The following is a 19269-nucleotide window of genomic DNA, read 5'->3' as shown; positions in this document are numbered from 1 at the left end:
AGGCCGGCCTCCAGTGGCCCCTTCACCCACTTCTGCCCTGGGACCTGCAGGTCTCCCTTGGCTTATCTTGCCCATGGGAGGCATTGGTCCCTCCCAGTCATTGTGCTGCTTCTGCATGCCCGTCTCTCTCCAGGGACTGACCACAGCCCATGAGCAGTTCAAGGCCACCCTCCCCGATGCCGACAAGGAGCGCCTGGCTATCCTGGGCATCCACAACGAGGTGTCCAAGATTGTTCAGACCTACCACGTCAACATGGCAGGCACCAACCCCTACACAACCATCACGCCTCAGGAGATCAATGGCAAATGGGACCATGTGAGTCCAAGGGCTGGGTGGGGCGCTGGCGGAGCCATTGTAAGTTTCAGAAGGGCAGGGATTTTTGTCTGTCTGTATTCTGATTTTCATTGATTTCAGTGTCGTTCAGTAAGTACTCATTGTCTAGCAAATGAATGCATTTCTAGAACAGGTCAATGTGTTCACTCCTATTACTGCCTGGCCTCTTCCCTTCATGGCTCCTCCACTTCCTCTGACATGGAGGCAGATGGCCGGCCCGTCCCAATGTCCCCTGACTGTTCCTGCCCCAGGTGCGGCAGCTGGTGCCACGGAGGGACCAGGCCCTGACGGAGGAGCACGCCCGCCAGCAGCACAACGAAAGGCTACGCAAGCAGTTTGGGGCCCAGGCCAATGTCATCGGGCCCTGGATCCAGACCAAGATGGAGGTGGGTCCCAGCACCGAAGGCCCGGCAGGGGCTTCCACCCTTCCCTGCACCATCCCAGACAGTCAGGCTTTCCCTGTCTCCTCCTGGACGGGACCTGTGGCCACTGTGGGTCCTGAACCCACAGCTGGCCTGCTGCCCCGTGGAGGGTGTGGGACCCGTGCCCACACAGGGACACCACATGAGACAGTCCCACGGAAGGATCAGTGCCTAGGTGACTGATGCGGCTTGCCCTGTGGCATATGTGGTTGAGCTGGTCTCCCTTCCTCCTGAGCCATGAGCTTGGCCAGAAGGAGGTGACCTCCCCAGAGAGAGAACTGTGCTTTGGGCAGGCGTGAGATTCTTTGCTGTATTGTTGGACCAGGTATCAGGGTGATGTAGGTAAGGAAGGAACACTGCTTGGGTTAGAGCGTGGTGTCCCTCTGAATTCCTTGAGGGCAGAGACCATGTCAAGTTCCTCTGTGCTTTTCTGGACCCCATCTCTACCTGCTTAGCACATTATGCATGGTAGTGGGTGCTCCAGAAATGCTTGCCAAGTTGAACTGAGTTCCCAATGAGAGACAGAGATGGGGATTAGGCCTGGACCATGGAGACAGGTGGGATTGAGGTGGGCAAGGCAGGCCTCCGAGGAACCAGAACAGCAGAATCGAGTTCATTGAGAAGGTGAGCCAGGTGCCCTGAGGCTGTGAGGAACCCAGCTCAGTGGGAAAACTTCCCTGAGATGGGTGGTAGTCGGGAATGGGCCTGGGATGGGAGTTTGAATGGCAGGTAGAGGAGTGAATCTTTAAGTTAGCAACTGACCTTGCATCCCCTTCCTGAGGCTGAGGGGTAGCCGGGAGATGGGAGGTATTCATCTGGTGATAACAGTCAGTGCCGGTCAGATTCCTTTATGATGCTATTTCCATGCCAAGAATCATCAGAGGGGTTGGCCCCAGTCTCCACCCTGGGGGCCCAGAATGCATAGGTCTCACAAGAGCCTCCTTTCTGGATGAGCAGGAGATTGGAAGGATCTCCATTGAGATGCACGGGACCCTGGAGGACCAGCTCAACCACCTGCGGCAATATGAGAAGAGCATCGTCAACTACAAGCCCAAGATCGACCAGCTGGAGGGCGACCACCAGCTCATCCAGGAGGCGCTCATCTTCGACAACAAGCACACCAACTACACCATGGAGGTGGGCACCACCAGCCTTGCTCCCCTGGAGAGGGAGCCCCGGATCCCCCTTCTGCTTCCCTCGGCTGGGGAAGTGGTGGTGGGGGGGGGGTCACCCATCATTCCAAGCAGACTGGTTGCATAGTAGGATAAACCCTAGCTTTTAAGTGAGAGAATACTCAACTTCTCCTCCCTCCTGGAGCTCTGAGTCTTCGGTCCTCAGTGACTTTTGAATTTCCCCAGGAGCTTGCTGAGAATGCAGATTTCCAGGCACCGTCCCAGAATTTGATTCACTAGGTCTGGGATGGGACTTGGGTATCTAAATTTTTAACAAGTACCCAGTGATTCTGAGACTGGTGGTCACCAGACACTGGTTTGGCCTCTGCTTTTTAAATGACCTACTTGTTTTGACTATGAAGGCATGGGTGTGAGGTTATAGAGTTGGATGTTCAGGGAATTACCTACTTTTTTGTCCTTTGATCTTCCCCACTGTCAACTTTGCCCTTTTTCCTGACCTGACCGCACTGGTCATCCTGGTTTCTGCTGTTCCGGGCAGAAACCATCACCCTTCTGTGCTTCCCCCTTCATCATCTGGGTCCTCTGTCCTGGTTTGCTGTCCTTGTCCTGGTTGCCCAGCGCCTGTTGACTCTGTTAATCCGGGCAGAAGGCCTGGTTTGATTGCATTGGCCATTTTGATGATCAGGGGAGGGAGTAGGGAGGGGTGACCTGGGCCCAGGCCTGGGACCCCTTTGCTGACGGGCCTTGCCTGCCTGCAGCACATCCGTGTGGGCTGGGAGCAGCTCCTAACCACCATCGCCAGGACCATCAATGAGGTGGAGAACCAGATCCTGACCAGGGATGCCAAGGGCATCAGCCAGGAGCAGATGAATGAGTTCCGGGCCTCCTTCAACCACTTTGACCGGGTGAGCTCCACCCCTGCACTCGCTGACGGCAGCCCCAGCCCCAGGGCCCTGGAGGGCACTGCCCAGGGCATGGGCCCACTTCCTGGGCGAGTGAGGAGGAGAGGGTGGGGAGGGAGGAGCTGCAGTCAGCCTGCTCTGACTCTCCACCGCCCCAGGCTGGCCTTAGAAGCTGTCCAGGTGTCCCACGAGCATCGCTGCTTTCCTGGAGAGAGTGCTCGTGTTGTGGGTGAAGAGAAACCCTCAGACCCCTGACTCTTGCTCTCCTACCATGAGGAGTCACGCCTTGGGGGCAAGGCTGCCATAGCCTCAAGGGAGGGTCTGCTGTCCCTGGCTATGGCGACCATCCCCTGCCTGTGCCTGGGGACAGAGCAGAGCCTCCCTCCTCCCCGAGCCCCGGGGGGCCTTTCGGACCCCTGGTAGAGGTGCCAGAGCTATCAGTCCTCCTGGATTCTCATCCAGTTTTGTGTGGGCTGCCCCTCCCAGCGCCTTGGGGCTTTGTGGTGGCCACAGGGGGTGGGAGCATGGGCTTGGGTGCTGCCCACCACCCCTGCCTGCTTCACTGCCCTCCAGGCACCTGGGTGGGTGGCGTCCTCCTGGAAAACCCTGCTCAGGGCATCGGGGCCAGAGGTGGGCTGGGCACTCTTCTGGGGGAGCTTCTTTCCCCATGGCTCACCATGCTTCCCTCCAGCCTGCTCCCCGGGGCAGGACAGCTGCGTGTACCGGGGAGAGGGCCCCCTCTGGGCCACGGCCATGTGTCTAACCTTGTGCACTTTTATTTCCCTCCTCCCCCCGCCCCTCCGCCCTCCACCTTCCCCATCCGCATGCCTTCGTCCCTGTCTCTCCCCACACACGCTACCCTCCACTGGGGCATGGCCCACCCCTTCCCCCTCACGGCCTCCACCTCCCTGGCACCGCATGGCTCGCTGGCTGGCGCACGGCGGCCCCAGGATCACTCCGGCACGCTGGGTCCCGAGGAGTTCAAAGCCTGCCTCATCAGCTTGGGTTATGATATTGGCAACGACCCCCAGGTACTCGCCTCCTGCATGGAGCACGCTCAGGGGTGGCGTCCGGGGCGAGAAATAACGCGTTTCTCCTTTTTTCTTTTCTCTCTCTCTCTTTCTGGATCTCCTTGCCTCCCCTTTCCTGTGGGCCGTGGGGCTCGTCTTCTGCTGTCCCTGCCTGGCCCCCGGCGGGCTCCTCCTCCCGCTACTCCGACCTCTGACCTCTGCCCTCGGTTATCTTTCGTGGGAACCTGCGCGGTGCCCACCTTCTTCTCTCCTCATCGCTCTCCATCCCATGGACGGATTTTTGCATCTCCCTGCTCTGTCTTCCTCCTCCTGTGGATATCTTCCCCGGATGTGTATTTGCATCTCTTCCTCCTATGTTCCTTTCCCCTTCCTGACCGCCGCCCCCCCTCCCCGCCCCCCGCCCCCTAAAACCGTACACCTCGACCTCCCCTCTGGCCATCTATGCCCTGTCTTCCTGGCCCCGGGCTGGCCCTTTCTCCTCCTTGTGTCTTGGTGCCCCTTGCCCCACAGAAGAAGACAGGCATGATGGACACGGATGATTTCCGCGCCTGCCTTATCTCCATGGGTTACAACATGGTAATGTAAACCCCACCCTCTGCCCTGGTGCGGCAGCCAGCCAGCTGACTGGAGAGGCCGAGTCCTGGCCGTGGTGGGCTGGAGGCCCTCAGGCTCAGGGGCCCCCCTCCCTGGAGGGGCCTCAAGATTCTGGTCCATGGGGAAGATAGTGTACTGAAAGGCTGGGCCCCAGCTGTGGGGCCTGTGTGTGTCCGGGAGACCTGGCCTTCTCGCCTTTCTCTGCCGGTTTCTCTTTTGATATTTACAATTGAAGTGGGCTTTTTGTGTTTTGGCTCCCATCGTGGATGGTGGGGCTGACCCCGAGGCTGCCAGGCAGGACTGTGGTAGGCACTCTGGGTGGAGGTTGGTTCAGTTCTATCTCACGTGAGGCCTGGAGAGTTCCACCTCTGTCCTGGTGATGGCTTCAGCCAGGCATGCCGCCCCTTTGCTAGTTGCCCCAAGCCCCTTCCCAACCTTCTCAGCTGCCTTGCCCTCATGCAGGCCTTCTGAGCAGGCCAGGCAACTCCTGGCCTACCTTGCAAAGCCCAGAGCCCTTGGGCCGCCCAGCGCAGGAACACGGGCGTGGGCTTTAGAAGCAAGGAACCTGGGGATAAATCTCGGTTCTGTCATCCCCTGCTTGGAGGCCCAGATAAGGTGAGGGGAGCGCTGCCGGGCCATTGTAACGGTTAAATGAAGCAACTCAACGTGAGTGCTGTGCCGTGTCTGACACTCAGAACGTGCAGTGTGGTGGAGGCCCAAGTTCATGTCTCAGCTCTACTACCCCCTGGCTGTGTGGCCTTTGGCAAGTCACTAAGCCTGTCTGGGCCTTAGGTTTCTCCTCTGGAGACCTGATGAAAGTAATAAAATAAATAGCTACTTCATGGTTGTGAGGAGGGTTAAATGAATTTTACACAGCACTTCAAATAGGGCCTGGTGTATAGTGTATGCTGTCTGTTAGCCAGTGCTGGCATTAGTTATCATCAGCATTATCATTTTTGTTCCAAGAGGACCACATGCATCCGTAGAGGGTGGGAAACTGAGACATCTCAGGTTAGGTCAGGGGCCCTCTCTGACAGCCTCAAGCACTCTGAGCCCCCAGAGGCTTCAGGTCCATAGAGAGAGGGGACTGTGGCTGACAGGCCTGGGATTGGCTTTTCCCTCCAGGGAGAGGCAGAGTTTGCCCGCATCATGAGCATCGTGGACCCCAACCGCCTGGGGGTGGTGACGTTCCAGGCCTTCATCGACTTTATGTCTCGTGAGACAGCTGATACAGATACAGCAGACCAAGTCATGGCTTCCTTCAAGATCCTGGCCGGGGATAAGGTGGGTGTGCTGTGGCGTGGGTGCCGTGCGGAGGTGGGCTGAATTGGAGGAGCGGTCATGAGCAGCTCCGCTGTTCCTTCTCCCACCCCAAGCCTCACTGCTGTCCACCTCTACCCGTTTCTGTAGCATTTGGGCATCAGCTAAGAGGTTAGGACACTGTATTAGCTTCAGGGAGTCCCTTGCCACGGACATTGCATGTCATACTTATGATGAGATACTGGTGATGAAATGACTGGCAGTGGAGGGCAGTCCAGTCAGATGGAGTATGTGAGTGGGTGATGAAAGGTCAGTCTGGGAACTTAAGACTTCAGCCCTGCATCATTCTGGGCATGAGCCATGGCATGTGGATGGGAAGCAGGAAAGAAGCATGTTTCTCATTTGTCTACCCTAAGCAGCAGTCAGCTTCAGTTCTCCAAATCTCCCAGGTTCCCTGCACTGCCAAGCCTGACAGTGGGAAAGTAGGCGCATCCCGGGGGATTTGGAGGCAGAGAGATCTAGAGGTCAGATTCCCTTCCTGTAAAATTCATAGGATAATCCTTAGGCTGTCCTTCCTTAGCCAGTAGGGAGAATAGTTTCTGAAATGTCTCAGTCTACATTGAAGTAAAGACTGAACCAACAAAGAGGTTCCTAAAGCTCTTATTTACATTCAAAGACACCTTGTTAGAGTCATAGCACTTTGGAGCTGGAAGGACCCTCAGAAACCACCTCCTTCAAGTGACTCATTTGGTCGAGGAAGTCTCCGGGGCCCAGAAAGGGACCTGATCTCTTGACTCTTGAAGTGACTTGAGGGCCAACCCCTGTCTCCTTCAGACTGGCTCCTTAGGGGACTCTGGCAGAAGTAGGGCAAGTCCCTGAACACGTGTGAAGCCGCTAGCTCCCCAAAGATGCAGGTTCCAAGTAGACTTTGATGGGCAAGCCCAAGACAGGGAGGAAGCAGACATCCCAGACTGGGAACCAGATGGGCTGGGGGAAGGTTAAGAGTCTATCAGTGGCAGTGATGCCCCAGACTGGAGGCTCCTGTGATTTATGAGAATTGTGTGACCTCCTCAGAGCCCAGCTGAGCTGGGCGTGGGAGTCCTACTCTGTTTCACCAAATATGGTATTGCTAATACCCGCCTGTGGTTGGTGCACACTAGAGAGATACACGAAAAGATTACAGGTGCAATTAGCTCTTGGAATTACTTGGAAACAGGCTAAAGTAGTTACTGAAGTGAAAAACAAGGGGATTGAAATATATGTTATTTAAATATATATACACATATATAGATATGTACATATATAGATAACATTTATACATATGTGTCTATATCATATAACTTATCGTATAATTCATTTATTTACATATATGCCTGATACAGGTATATATAATGTACCTGTTGGAATGGGGGCAGGACAGGGTACCTTACCTCCTGAGTGAGGTTCCCGACCTCCGGGCTTTGCGGCCGCCCTGAGCGCATTGTTTCCGCAGAACTACATCACGGTGGACGAGCTGCGCAGAGAGCTGCCGCCTGACCAGGCTGAGTACTGCATCGCGCGAATGGCCCCCTACACCGGCCCCGACGCCGTGCCCGGTGCTCTGGACTACATGTCCTTCTCCACGGCGCTGTACGGCGAGAGTGACCTCTAACCCGCCCCGCCTGGTCCACACCCTCGCCCCTCGCCCCCCGCCCCATCCGCTGTGCGAGCCCCACCCTGCGCCTCCGCTATACCGCCTCTCCCGCCCGGGTTTGGTTTCACGCTCTGCCTCCAGTGGGCGAGCTGGGACCCGTGTGGCATCCAGCCTCCCTGCCCGTGAAGTGACAGTTTACAAAATTATTTTCTGCAAAAAAGAAAAAAAGTTACGTTAAAAAAAAAAGTAAAAAATACCAAAAAAACCACATATTTTATTATACAAAAAGTATTTTTTTCTCCACCAGACTTAAATGGAAAAGAGGAAGAATTAACTATTTGCACCGAAATGTTTTGTTTTGTTGTGACATAGGAAAATAACCAAGCACAATGTTATATCCATCCTTTTTATCGATTTTTTTTTTCCTTTCTATCTGTACCATCTGCTGTATTCATTTCTCCAATCTCTTGTCCACCTTGATGTGGGAGTGGGAGGTGAGGGCAGGGGAAAATCTTGTCAAAAGGCACATTGGTGCATGTGTGTTTGCTAGCTCACTTGTCCATGAAAATATTTTATGATATTAAAGAAAATCTTTTGAAATGGCTGTTTTCTTAAGGAAGAGAATTTATGTGGCTTGTTTTCTCATTTTTGAAGTCCAGAGGTGTGTGTAATTACCCTCTTCATCAGCACACACTTTTTGCCCCCAAATACTGCCTATTAAAAATGGTCAGGACAAAACGGACAAGTGTGGACAGCTTTGGTCCTATTGGGCACACAATGGCACCCCACTCCAGTACTCTTGCCTGGAAGGTCCCATGGACAGAGGAGCCTGTCCATGGGGTCGCTAAGAGTCGGACACGACTGAGCAACTTCCCTTTCACTTTTCACTTTCATGCATTGGAGAAGGAAATGGCAACCCACTCCAGTGTTCTTGCCTGGAGAATCCCAGGGACGGGGGAGCCTGGTGGGCTGCCATCTATGGGGTCACACAGAGTCGGACAGGACTGAAGCGATTTAGCAGTAGCAGCAGCAGCAGCAGCAGTGTTAAAGCAGCAACACTCCCATGTCAGTTCCTTGCTCCTTGCTTACTGTTTTCCAAAAGAGTGCATGGGATCAAGGATGGTGTGGGGCACCTGTACCACCCCTAATATGCTTTTGACCTTGGCACGTTCAACCTTATACTTGTTTCGTTTTCCAGAGGAGAACGTGGTTTCCTCACAAGGCTCCTATGCGTTGAAAATAAACCCCGCCTTTGTTTCTCACATCATCAAACAGCTCTGTGACATCTACATGCCCCGGTTCCTTGTATTTTTGCTGCAGGAGACACTCAGGAAGTCAGACTGTCCCGTAGACAGCAGCTGTCCAGCCTCACCTGGTAGGCTGTTGGAAATGCAGGCTCTCGGGTCTACCTCAGACCCTCTCATTAGAATCTGCCTTTAAACAAGGTCCCTGGGGGATCTCTGTTTCTTTTGATTTTTCCTCCTTGCCTCTTTCCTCCTCGAGGCTTCTACTCACAGGACAGGCAGCGAGGACTGCCAGTAACGGTATCAGTAACAGTGCAGTGATTTATCGACATAATTTAGCAATGGAAGCTGCAGGTCTGTGTTCCAGTTCTGTGTCGAGGGGTAAAGCAATTTCATGCAGCAGTAACAGGGAGTTGAGTCTGTGGAGTCTGATGGCCAGAGTTCAAACCTACCACGGCCATTTCCAAAACGGATAAACTGGGCACTACAGTTCTCTCATCCACTAACAGGGAATAATAGTGCTGCTGGAAGGTTGATGCTCTAATATATAGAACTCCCAAAGTATTCGTGCATATAAATGTTGAGGTCAATCCTACTTTAAGTTTTAAGGGATTCGCTTGAAGGATCTCTTTAAAAGAGAACCCTTAACATGATAGAAGTCCCCTCATATAAGAAGACTAAGACCAAATTGGAATTTATTGAACTGGGGCCAGAGATGACAGTTTTCCAGTGTAAGCCCCGTTTGTTTAGGAATTAGTTCCATGAGTTTCTGGAACACCCACTGCCCTGGGAAAGAGGCAAGGCGTTTGTGGAGAATGGACGTGGGGAGAGGTTGGCTTTTGCTTTGGGAACCATGATTGCAGGTTTTCCCACTGGCTGGCAGAAAGCCGTACCTGCTCAAGGTAGGTCTGCTGTGACGGCAGCTTGGTGGGGAAGACTGTGGTTTAAGAGTTGAGGAGAAGGAAATTGTTCCAACCAGAAAGTTTCCTAAACTGAGGGTGTGTGCATTAATAAGCCTCAATTTTCAGGGACTTCCCTGGTGGTCTAGTAGTTAAGACTCCAAGCTTCCACTGCAGGGGACGTGGGTTCGACCCTTGGTCAGGGAACTAAGATCCCACATGCTGTGCATCATGGCCACAGTATTAAACAAAATGCCACAAAATCCCCCTCAATTTCCAGAGGTATGATCAATCTTTAAAAGAATGCGTAAGAGTCATTTGAACAAGGTGTGTTTATAGAGTTATTCCACAGTCTTCAAGGGTTTGAGTTTCTCAACATTCAAGGGTGCTTATAAATGACTATATGTGTGCAAACGACTATAATTTTCAATCCATTAGAGGTAAAATCTTAAAATTTCATTTCTTAAGCTTTTAAGCGCATCATGGACATTTTATTTTATTGATAATGTAATTTTCCTGTAAAAATAACATTCTTCTGTGTCTTAATCATTCATACATTTAAACAGATTTAATCCTCCAGAACAACCCCGTTTGCAAACTTTGTTAAATCCCTTTAGATATTTTAAACATATTAGCAAGTTTTAATCACTCTTTAAGACATCAGACTCCCAACCCAGGCAGATTCAAATCCAAGCTGCAGAGTTTTACTCAGCACAAAGCAATTGAAATATTATAAATGCAGCAAATCAGGTTCCCTGGAGCAGTTCAAAGCTGTTTACTAACAGTTCTCTTAGACCTCCAAAATTGAAATTACACGTCTCATTTCAGTTGCACATTGCAGATGAAAAATCACAAAGCTATTATATGCTGGGTTCTTTTATGTGTTCAGTCACCTTAACCCACTCGTTGTCATGATGCATACAAAACTGCTGAACACCACCAACGTATTAGTACCAAGAGTTTGATTTATGAATACTTCATCTGTTTAGTTATTTCTAAAGAGGTGATTTCAAGTCCTTTAGCTACTCATTGCTGGCTTTTGGGGTCAGAGGTTCAAGAGATACATATATATATATTTAGGAAAATACCACTGAGGAGTCCTCTTTGAGCGTTTGAGCTCTGTGATGGGCTGAATAATGGTCCTCACGAGATGTCCGTGTCCTAATCCCTTGGATCCTGTGACTCTGTTACTTTACATGGCAAACGGGACTTTGCAGGTGTAACTGAGTTAAAGTCCTTAATGGAGACATTATTCTGGATTGTCTGGGTGGGCTTTGATGAAGAGGGAGGCAGCAGTATCAGAGATGTGACGACGGAGGTAGAGGTTGGAATGACATGAGGCCACAAGCCAAGGAATGCACTGTCTTCTAGAAGCTGGAACAGGCAAGGAGATGGAAGCCCCACTTAGAGCCTCAGTGGGAATGCCGCCCTGCTGACCCATTTTAGGTTTCTGAACCGAGAAGATAATAAATACGTATTTTAAGGCACTACATGTGCTTTGTTACTGTGGCAACAGGAAGCTAACGCTTGCTTAATCATCCAGGCCTCTGGACAGGCTGGCTGCCCCCCACCCCCCAACCCCACCCTGATATCAGTGACTTGTGTTGTAGGCTTGAGGCTTTGGCTCAACCACCCCAGCTTCAGAGGCCTAAACTTGTAAAACGTCAGCTCTGGGGAGGCTGCCACAGGTGCTGACCAGAACCCCTAACCCTAAAATTTCGTCTGCAGAGGAGGGGAGATGGAGGTTTCAGATGAAACCTCCAAAGGGTCAGAATGACTATGCCCAGTGGGGGCGGTTGGGGGGTGGTTGCTGGTTAGTGGCACTGGCTGAGGGGCTGAAGGCTGTGGGCTTATCTCCTAATGGGGTAGGTGACCTCACATGGACGAGAGTCCCCCAACAGGCTGTTCCCTCCCCCCCAGTCCAGGCCAAACTTAGGGGGACAGAAGAGGTAACTAAGCAGTGGCACTGCCACCAGAACCACTGAAAGGCCTCGTCCACATGTGCTGTCCTGCAGGGTGGTGCTGGAGAGGGCCCCTTTCCACACCCGACTCTGGGGAAGCCTGGATATGGGAGCTGGGAGCCCACATCGAAGCTGAGAGGGCCTGGGGTTTTCGGGACACTCAGACGTGGTGGGATGGAGTCCTTCAGCTAAATGAAAGCTCTAGGGGCCACTTTGTGACCATCAAGGCTTTTGAAGCTCCAAGAGAGGTGGGGGAGTTCCCATTTGAGCAAGCACAGCTCAGGTGCTGCTGTGGGACCTTTGACTAGTTATTGGACACCTTGCCACCTTAGAGATGAAGGGGAGATGAGACTTCAGGGTGTCTCTCGAACCCAGGGCCTAGGTGGCAGCCCAGCCTCAAGTTGGGATCTGCCACATGCCCTAGGAAGCCCTGGATAAGCAGTGAGCCTGCTCTATCTCAGCCCCTCTATGTGGGGGCCTCACTCCTCTCTTGGGCCTAGCTTTCTCTGGTCATGACCCCCATGGTGGGAAAGGCCAACCTCACATGCCCTTGTGTTTTCCTCTAAAAGGAGGCCAATCCCTGTTCCTCGTTTGCAGGACCTGCTTGGCCCAGCCTGGCCTGGTCTGACGCGGTGATGCCTATCAGTCCATGGATGAGGCTTGCGGCATTGGTCAGGCTGGGTGGGGCAGATAACTCAAAAAGTGAAGGCTACCTCATTTCATCATCAATTTTATCTCTGAGATTTGGATTCAGCTTACAACCGATCTCACTTTGGAATTATTAGTGTCCTAGCTACTGTTGGCCAGGTGGCAGTCATGACCTCCAGTCATGGCTTGCTCTTTAGAAGTAGGAAAATGAGTCCTGGTTTTGTCTCAGACTTCCGTTGACACCTTCTAGTAAGATCAAGCACCAGGATCAAAGCCTGCAGAATGAGTATACAGAAAGACAATCTGGAAGTCCTAGTGGAGCTCCCTCATCAAAAGCTGTGCTCTTAAATGCTATGGATTAAAATGGTGTGTGGAAAATGCACTGGAAGACTCTGGCAAGGAGTTCAGAGGAGCTAGACTCTGCATTTGAGGACGTTTTAGCAAATTTGTTTTGCTCACCTCTGCACAAGAGTGACAGATGATAAACATGTTTAAAGACTAAAAGCTTTTTCAATAACTACGTCGTGGCTGACTCTGCAACCCCATGGACTGTAGCCCGCCAGGCTCCTCCGTCCATGGGGTTTCCCAGGCTGGAGGGGGTTGTCATTTCCTTCTCCAGGGGATCTTCCTGACTCAGAGATGGAAGCCACGTCTCCTGCACTGGCAGCCAAATTCTTTTTTTTTAAATAGATATTTGAAATACAACTTTTTTCTGATTCTAAACAAACAGGAACGCGAGTGGTAGTAACAAACAAGATTCCACCTCTCAGTATTGTCATGTGACTGTAGCAGTCTTATATTTGAAACGCAAGGCGGAAGCATCTGTATTCCAGAAACACCTAAATATACAGGTCGGAAAAATGAAGTTTTCTTTAAACTGCCAGTTTCACTCCGAAGCCCATCCATCTCCTTCAGCATCCAAAGAGTAAGCACAGGCTCTGCTTCGATGTGTAATAAAGTGCGAACAGGCACCACTGACAGGACAGTCGCCTGTAAAACTAGACTTCTGACGCTGGGCTCAGCTTCTCACAGGTCATCATTTTCATCCGGGAAAGGAGCTGTCTGAGCAACCTCTAGATGCACTGCCAGGCTGGGTCCATGACCACCTCTGGCGGGTGAGAGCGGGCATGATGACAAACTCCGAGTTAGGGCCTCCACTCGGCTTTCTAGCAAGCCAGAGCGAGGGCTTTTCAAAGCTTTTCTGCCTGCTTTTGGCAGAAATGACATAGTACTGAAGAGTCTCCTTTTGGTGGAAGACAACTGACTTTGCCTTAATCTTTCTGTCCTTAATATCTACTTTGTTGCTACACAATATGATGGGGGTTGTTCTCACACACTCGGACCAGATCTCTGTGCCTGTTAGGCGTGTTCTTGTAACTCCTGATGTCAAACGTTCTAATGAGACACTCATCTTGGTTATAGCCATCTCTTCGTCCACCAAATTTCTCCTGACCAGCTGCATCCCATACATTGAACTTAATAGGTAGGTCCTCTGTTAGTATGGAACACGGGGAATGGGACTCAACACTCCGGGTAGCTCCACACTTCTCAGATTCACCAGTCAGATGGTGTTTCACAGACGTAGTTTTGCCAATGTCACCATCACCCACCAAAACAAGTTTGAACTGAACTTGGGGTTCTCTTTGGGCAGCCATTGTAATGTTACTTTCAGATATCTATCTGACTGAGTTGGCAGGCAGATTCTGTACCACTGAGCCACCAGGGAAGGCCATCAGTAACTACATATATTAAACATAAACAAGTTTATAATAGTAAGAATGATAAAGCATTGTGTTACAGTTTAAGTGGCTACATGTTTTCTTTCTTGATGTTTATAAAATACTGGAGCATCTTATTAATCTGATTGTATTTTAGATCCAATGAAATATGGCCCACAAAACAGATTACCTGTCAACTCTCCCAAACCTTCTGGATTCTATTTTTGATGAGACAACAAAAGAAAGATTCATTGGAGATTGGTACCAGGGGTTCAAAGATTCACTGGGGTTGGTACCTTACTCTCCAGAAAGAGCAATATAGAGATGTCTCACAAAGGTTCATCCTAAACCTATTCTCTAATTTGGCAAGCTAAGAGATCACAGGCAATGTAAAACATCCATTCTTATCACTGACATTTGCTTTCTTATCACCTCTCTCTAGTATCTTCCACTTCTAATTATATATATATATTTTTTTTTTTTCGGGGGAGGGGGAGAAACAGTCTTTATTTCACCAGCAAATAAATTCAGGTCATCTCAGGTTTGGTAACCAAATGGATCATAAGAAAACATGTTTGCTCTCAGATTTTTTAAATTGTAAAATTAAAAAAAAAAAAAAAGGACTGTGGACATATATATACACATAGGCCTTAGAAATTTATATATAAGGATGAATGTGTAAATAGATATCTTTGTTGTTGTTTAGTCACTAAGTTGTGTCTGTTTGCGACCCCAAGGACTATAGCCTGCTAGACTCCTCTGTCTATGGGATTTCCCAGGCAAGAATATTGGAGTAGGTTGCCATTTCCTTCTCCATCTAATTATATTTTTCTTAGCCATCTTCATGAGTCCTACTTTTCCAGCAGAAACTGCAGGAGAGATTTTGCAAACACTTAATACCTGGGAAGCTGGCTTCTGAAAGCAAGATCTTTGAAAGATGGCTTGTGAACACTTGTAAAAAGATACAGTCATCCCTGGGCACAGCACAGTTCCATGAATAGCAGATGCTGCTTGACTAACATCTTCTTTTGGGGTTGGTACCAGGCTCCCTGGAAAGAGCAATATAGAGATGTCTCAGTCCTTGCTGAAATTCAGACAAGCAGCATCTCCTCTGTTCTTGGTGGGAGAGTTCCACTGCAGGGCTCAGTGGCTGTGTAAATAAAAAGTGTGTCCAGAGTGTGCTGGCTTATGAATCTGACGACTTCTGGGAGGTTGCTGTAGGCTGTAAGCACTGGTTCTTGGTCCTGTCTTGTTCAGGTCCTACTGACTCGGACTCAGGTGTTCACCTTCAAACCCGCAGGTGTTATGAAGCCTATAAGGTAAACAAGAGAATTAGGATCACAAAAGATCTCAACGGGCAATGAAAGTAATCTTCTAAGATTATGTTTTATGAGAATGCATGTAAAACCCTGAAGGTGGATCTAAAAAAACACAAGATGTGGGAGATACCCTGAAAAAGAGACCAAGAAGGTCCTCAGCTTAGTATGAGTGAACAGAGTAGTGAAGCAGCTTCAAAGGGCTAATCTGATCTTGGGTTGGACTGAAAACTTGGAAACTCAGAAGTTGCTCGTGCTCACATCTGCCAATTGTAGGAGAAGCATGAAAAGCTGGCCTTTGACAAGACAAAATAAAGCCTTGCCTCCACAGAGGAGAGACTCAACCCCAAGCCTGGGAGTGAAATGAACTGGATCCTTGTCTGTAGTGACACATTTTCCTTTTCTAATGCAAGTTAGCTCAGATGGGCTTTGGACACTTGCAGCGAAAGTCCTAACCAATACAAAAAGGTGTCCACTTTATACGGAGGTAGTGGGATGGGCAAGACACAACCAAGGACTCTAGGTTGTCTGAGGAAACCCCAGGCAGAGGGTCATTTGGGACTTATTCTGAGGATCAGAATTAGTGGACATGTCCCCTTGGCGCTCCAGAACTTTCAGGGGGAGGGGTATCTCTCAGGCTCTCCTCACTGCAAAATTTCTTTATAGTTCTAAATTTAGACCCCATGGAGAAAGCAGTGGTTTAAGGAAGAAAGGGAGAAGGTATTCATTCTCCTTACAAAGGTAATAGAATGCGGAAGGGGTGGGTGAGATGTCTGAGGGAACTTAAATGGGCCTCGGTGACTGGCTAAATATGGGATGGAGGAAAATATCCATAGAATGTTAGTGCTGGAAAACCTTTCATTTGACAGAGGAGAGAATCGAGGCCTGGGAGCACTGGTTGCACTGCTAGGGTCGCAGGGTGACAAGAACTCAGGTCTCTTGACTCAGCCCAGGGCTCTGTCTACCATCCAGCCAAGCTTGGAGCCCACGTGGGTGGGAGGAGGTGGGGGGTGGGAAAGGAAGAGAGGGAAGGATATTTTGGTTTCACACAATCAGCTTGAGAAGATTAGATGTGATATCTCATGCTTGTACTCAACCCCGAGTCATGTGAGGGGGTTGCTCATGCATGCGTGCTAAGTCGCTTCAGTCATGTCTGACTCGTGGAGACCCCATGGACTATAGCTCACCAGGATCCTCTGTCCATGGGGATTCTCTAGGCAAGAATACTGGAGTGGGTTGCCATGCCCTCCTTCAGGGGATCTTCCTGACCCAGGGGTCAAACCAGCATCCCTTACATCTCCTGCATTGATTGGCAGGTGGGTTCTTGACCACTAGCACCACCTGCTCAGTAGGTTGTATATGTGGTTGGGAGCCTTCTAGGGCAAGAACCACAAAACCCAGTTCAAGCTCGTACGGCCAGAGGGCGATTAACTGGCACACCGTCATCTAGAGCTTTGCTCACCCAAAGTGAGACCCGGACCATTCTCGAGGACATGCTATGGGGAGTGACTTCTGAGACCCTTGAGATGGGTGACCAGGGGCCCCACGCCTGGTCCTCGCTCCACACTGGAACACTCCGACCCACTGGTTGCAGAAGGCACCCCGCTGCCACCTTGAGAAGGGAATACCAAGAGTCTCTGTGCTCTTCATGTGCAGCAGCTGAGGCTTGGAAAATCGGGAGCTATTTGTGTGCTGGGGGTGGAGTGCAGAGTCCTGGCCGTCAGGCACATGGAGACTCAGAAGACTGTCACTGGGCACCTGTGAGAGAACCCAGGTTTAGGATAAAAATTCTCATGCAAATCCAAGGCAATGGGAAAGCAGAGTTCTTTGTGCAAAACCTCTCTTCATAGGTTATTTTAAGGCACGTCTAAGGGCTGACTAAAGGAGGAAAATTTAAATGAAAGCTTCGGGTGAGGCATCTCACCCAGGGTCCACCATCTTCCCCTCATTACCAACAGAAAGCTGCTTTTTGAGAAAGCGGTTGTTTAAATTAGCTAGATGGATGCTGCCCTCCAGTGGCCAGATGTGTCCTTGCAGTGTTTCCCAGTTTGAAGGGAGAAGGTGCAAAACCCAAGCCCCCATCCTCCTCACTCTGGTTTGCACTGCTCCCAACAGATTCTGGGCTTCCCTTGTGGTTCAGCTGGTAAAGAATCCACCCGCAATGCCAGAGGCCTGGGTTTGATCCCTGGATTGGGAAGATCCCCTGGAGAAGGGAAAGGCTACCCACTCCAGTATTCTGGCCTAGAGAATGCCATGGACTGTATAGTCCATAGGGTTGCAAAGAGTTGGACACGACTAAGCAACTTTCACTCACTCACCACAGGTTCCAGCTGGGCTGTTCGCAGGATGGTTGGGGCCATGGTCTGTGCCACAGAGGGGCAGCAGAAGCAACATTTAACGGGAGAAAAACAAAGGCTAACACCTCTTGGCACTTACCTTGTGCTGGCCCATCTTAAGCAATTTCCTTGCATTTAAATGTCACATATAGTATTTTCATCCCCATTTTAAAAACCAGGAAACCAAGGCATAGAAACCTTAAGTTAATGGCCAAACTGAGATTTGAACCCAGGTCTCTCTAATCACCAGAAGCAGTGGTTCATTCACTTTACCAGTGGTAGGCAAACTGCTATGTCCAAGAATTGTTTAGGGAGTTTGTCAAAGATGCAGAGTCTAGGGTTCTATCCCCCAAGATTGTGATTGAGTGGATCTAAGAGGAGCAAAGACAATTGGGAATCTGTCCATGGCACATTATGGGTAGAATCCAATAAGTAGTCCAAGCAGGGTGACGGGCCACGCTTTGGAAAGCATTAGATTAAGACCGCATCATTAATAGGAGGAAGAGTTTGTTATGATATAAGAAAGAACTTTGTAATATTCCTATATTCTGATTCGGCTAATGTCTACACGTCAAGGATGTAGGTGCACACAATCTCATTTCCCCTCCTTGGTAACCCTTGGAGGTCGATGGCCCCGGTTTACAGATGAGGATGCCAGGGTGTGAACCTCCAAGAGATAAGAAATTCCTCCTCTCCTTTCTTCTATCTTGAGGCTCCTTTCATTGGCAGCCCATCACGGTGGGTAGCCCCTGATGACACTCCAAAATATGCTACTTCAGCACAAGGATTATTTTGAACTGAAGGCTTTTGAGAAGCAGATACAAAAAAGCTCTATTCCTTTCTCCTATTTGCCTAAAAGCAGATCATAAATTTATAAATTGATGTATCATTTGTAAATTCTGCTCTCTACCAAGAAGTCCAGAAATTAATCTCTGGCAACAGCTCTAGACCCTCTCCAGCCTAGAGACAACATCAGAGGAATCTAAACACTGGTGCTGCTGCTGCTAAGTCGCTTCAGTCGTGTCCGACTCTGTGCGACCCCATAGACGGCAGCCCACCAGGCTCCCCCGTCCCTGGGATTCTCCAGGCAAGAAGACTGGAGTGGGCTGCCATTTCCTTCTCCAATGCATGAAAGTGAAAAGTGAAAGTGAAGTCGCTCAGTCGTGTCCGACTCTTAGTGACCCCATGGACTGCAATCCACCAGGGTCCTCCATCCATGGGATTTTCCAGGCAAGAGTACTGGGGTGGGGTGCCATCACCTCCGAATCTAAGCACAAGTCTTGCTAAAACTAGCCCTTAGCTACCACTGGCTTCCCCATATATTTGCCTTCCCATAATTTTCCACCCTATACCCTCCAAGTTCCTTTTCCTGTGTCTTATCATTTCTCTAAAAGTTTATTGTTCTTTTGTTAAGATACTATACAAGCCCAAGTTCTCACCACTCTTGTGAGTTACTTAACTCTGAGAGCTCCCATGTATGTGCAGGATACACATGTTAATAGACTTCTGTTTGTTTTCCTCTTGTTTTTTTTTTTTAAAGGTGTATTTACTTTTATTGGCTCTGCTGGGTCTTCACTGTTGCGTGTAGGCTTTCTCTGATTGTGGTGAGTGGGGGCGACTCTCCACTGAGGCGCACAGGCTTCTCTTGTTGCGTGGACTCTAGGCACACAGGCTTCCGTAGCTGCAGCTCAAGGGCTCTAGAGCATGGGCCCAGCAGTTATGACACAAGGGCTTAGTTGCTCCGCGTTATGTGATTTTCCTGGAGAAGGTATCCCCTGAACCCGTGTCTCCTGCATTCGTAGGCAGATTCTTTTTGTCAGACGTGACTAAAGTGACTT

The 19269-nt window shown here is 50.0% G+C and overlaps 1 protein-coding gene and 1 pseudogene across 5 annotated transcripts in view; one reads left to right on the top strand and one right to left on the bottom strand.

Moving 5' to 3' along the window:
• Nucleotides 1-7913, top strand: part of ACTN1 (actinin alpha 1) — a 98050-nt gene extending 90137 nt beyond the window's left edge. Inside the window, exons 15-22 of one of the 5 annotated variants that reach the window (XM_027552255.1) lie at nucleotides 134-316; nucleotides 586-720; nucleotides 1714-1893; nucleotides 2648-2794; nucleotides 3742-3822; nucleotides 4333-4398; nucleotides 5542-5700; nucleotides 7169-7913. In XM_027552255.1, the coding sequence (XP_027408056.1) occupies nucleotides 134-316; nucleotides 586-720; nucleotides 1714-1893; nucleotides 2648-2794; nucleotides 3742-3822; nucleotides 4333-4398; nucleotides 5542-5700; nucleotides 7169-7327 (1110 nt within the window). In that variant the 3' untranslated portion in view covers nucleotides 7328-7913. Of the gene's footprint in view, nucleotides 1-133; nucleotides 317-585; nucleotides 721-1713; nucleotides 1894-2647; nucleotides 2795-3741; nucleotides 5701-7168 lie in introns of all 5 variants that reach the window. The other 4 variants (XM_027552252.1, XM_027552254.1, XM_027552253.1 and 1 more) reach the window with 4 other exon arrangements.
• Nucleotides 7914-13134: 5221 nt separating this feature from the next.
• Nucleotides 13135-14541, bottom strand: LOC113899658 (annotated as a pseudogene).
• Between the last annotated feature and the right edge of the window lie 4728 nt (nucleotides 14542-19269).

This window comes from Bos indicus x Bos taurus, chromosome 10, assembly GCF_003369695.1.
Source record: "Bos indicus x Bos taurus breed Angus x Brahman F1 hybrid chromosome 10, Bos_hybrid_MaternalHap_v2.0, whole genome shotgun sequence".
NCBI classification, from domain to species: Eukaryota; Metazoa; Chordata; class Mammalia; order Artiodactyla; family Bovidae; genus Bos; species Bos indicus x Bos taurus.
Note: the sequence above shows the minus strand (reverse complement) of the source record. Positions and strands in the feature narration are given on the sequence as shown.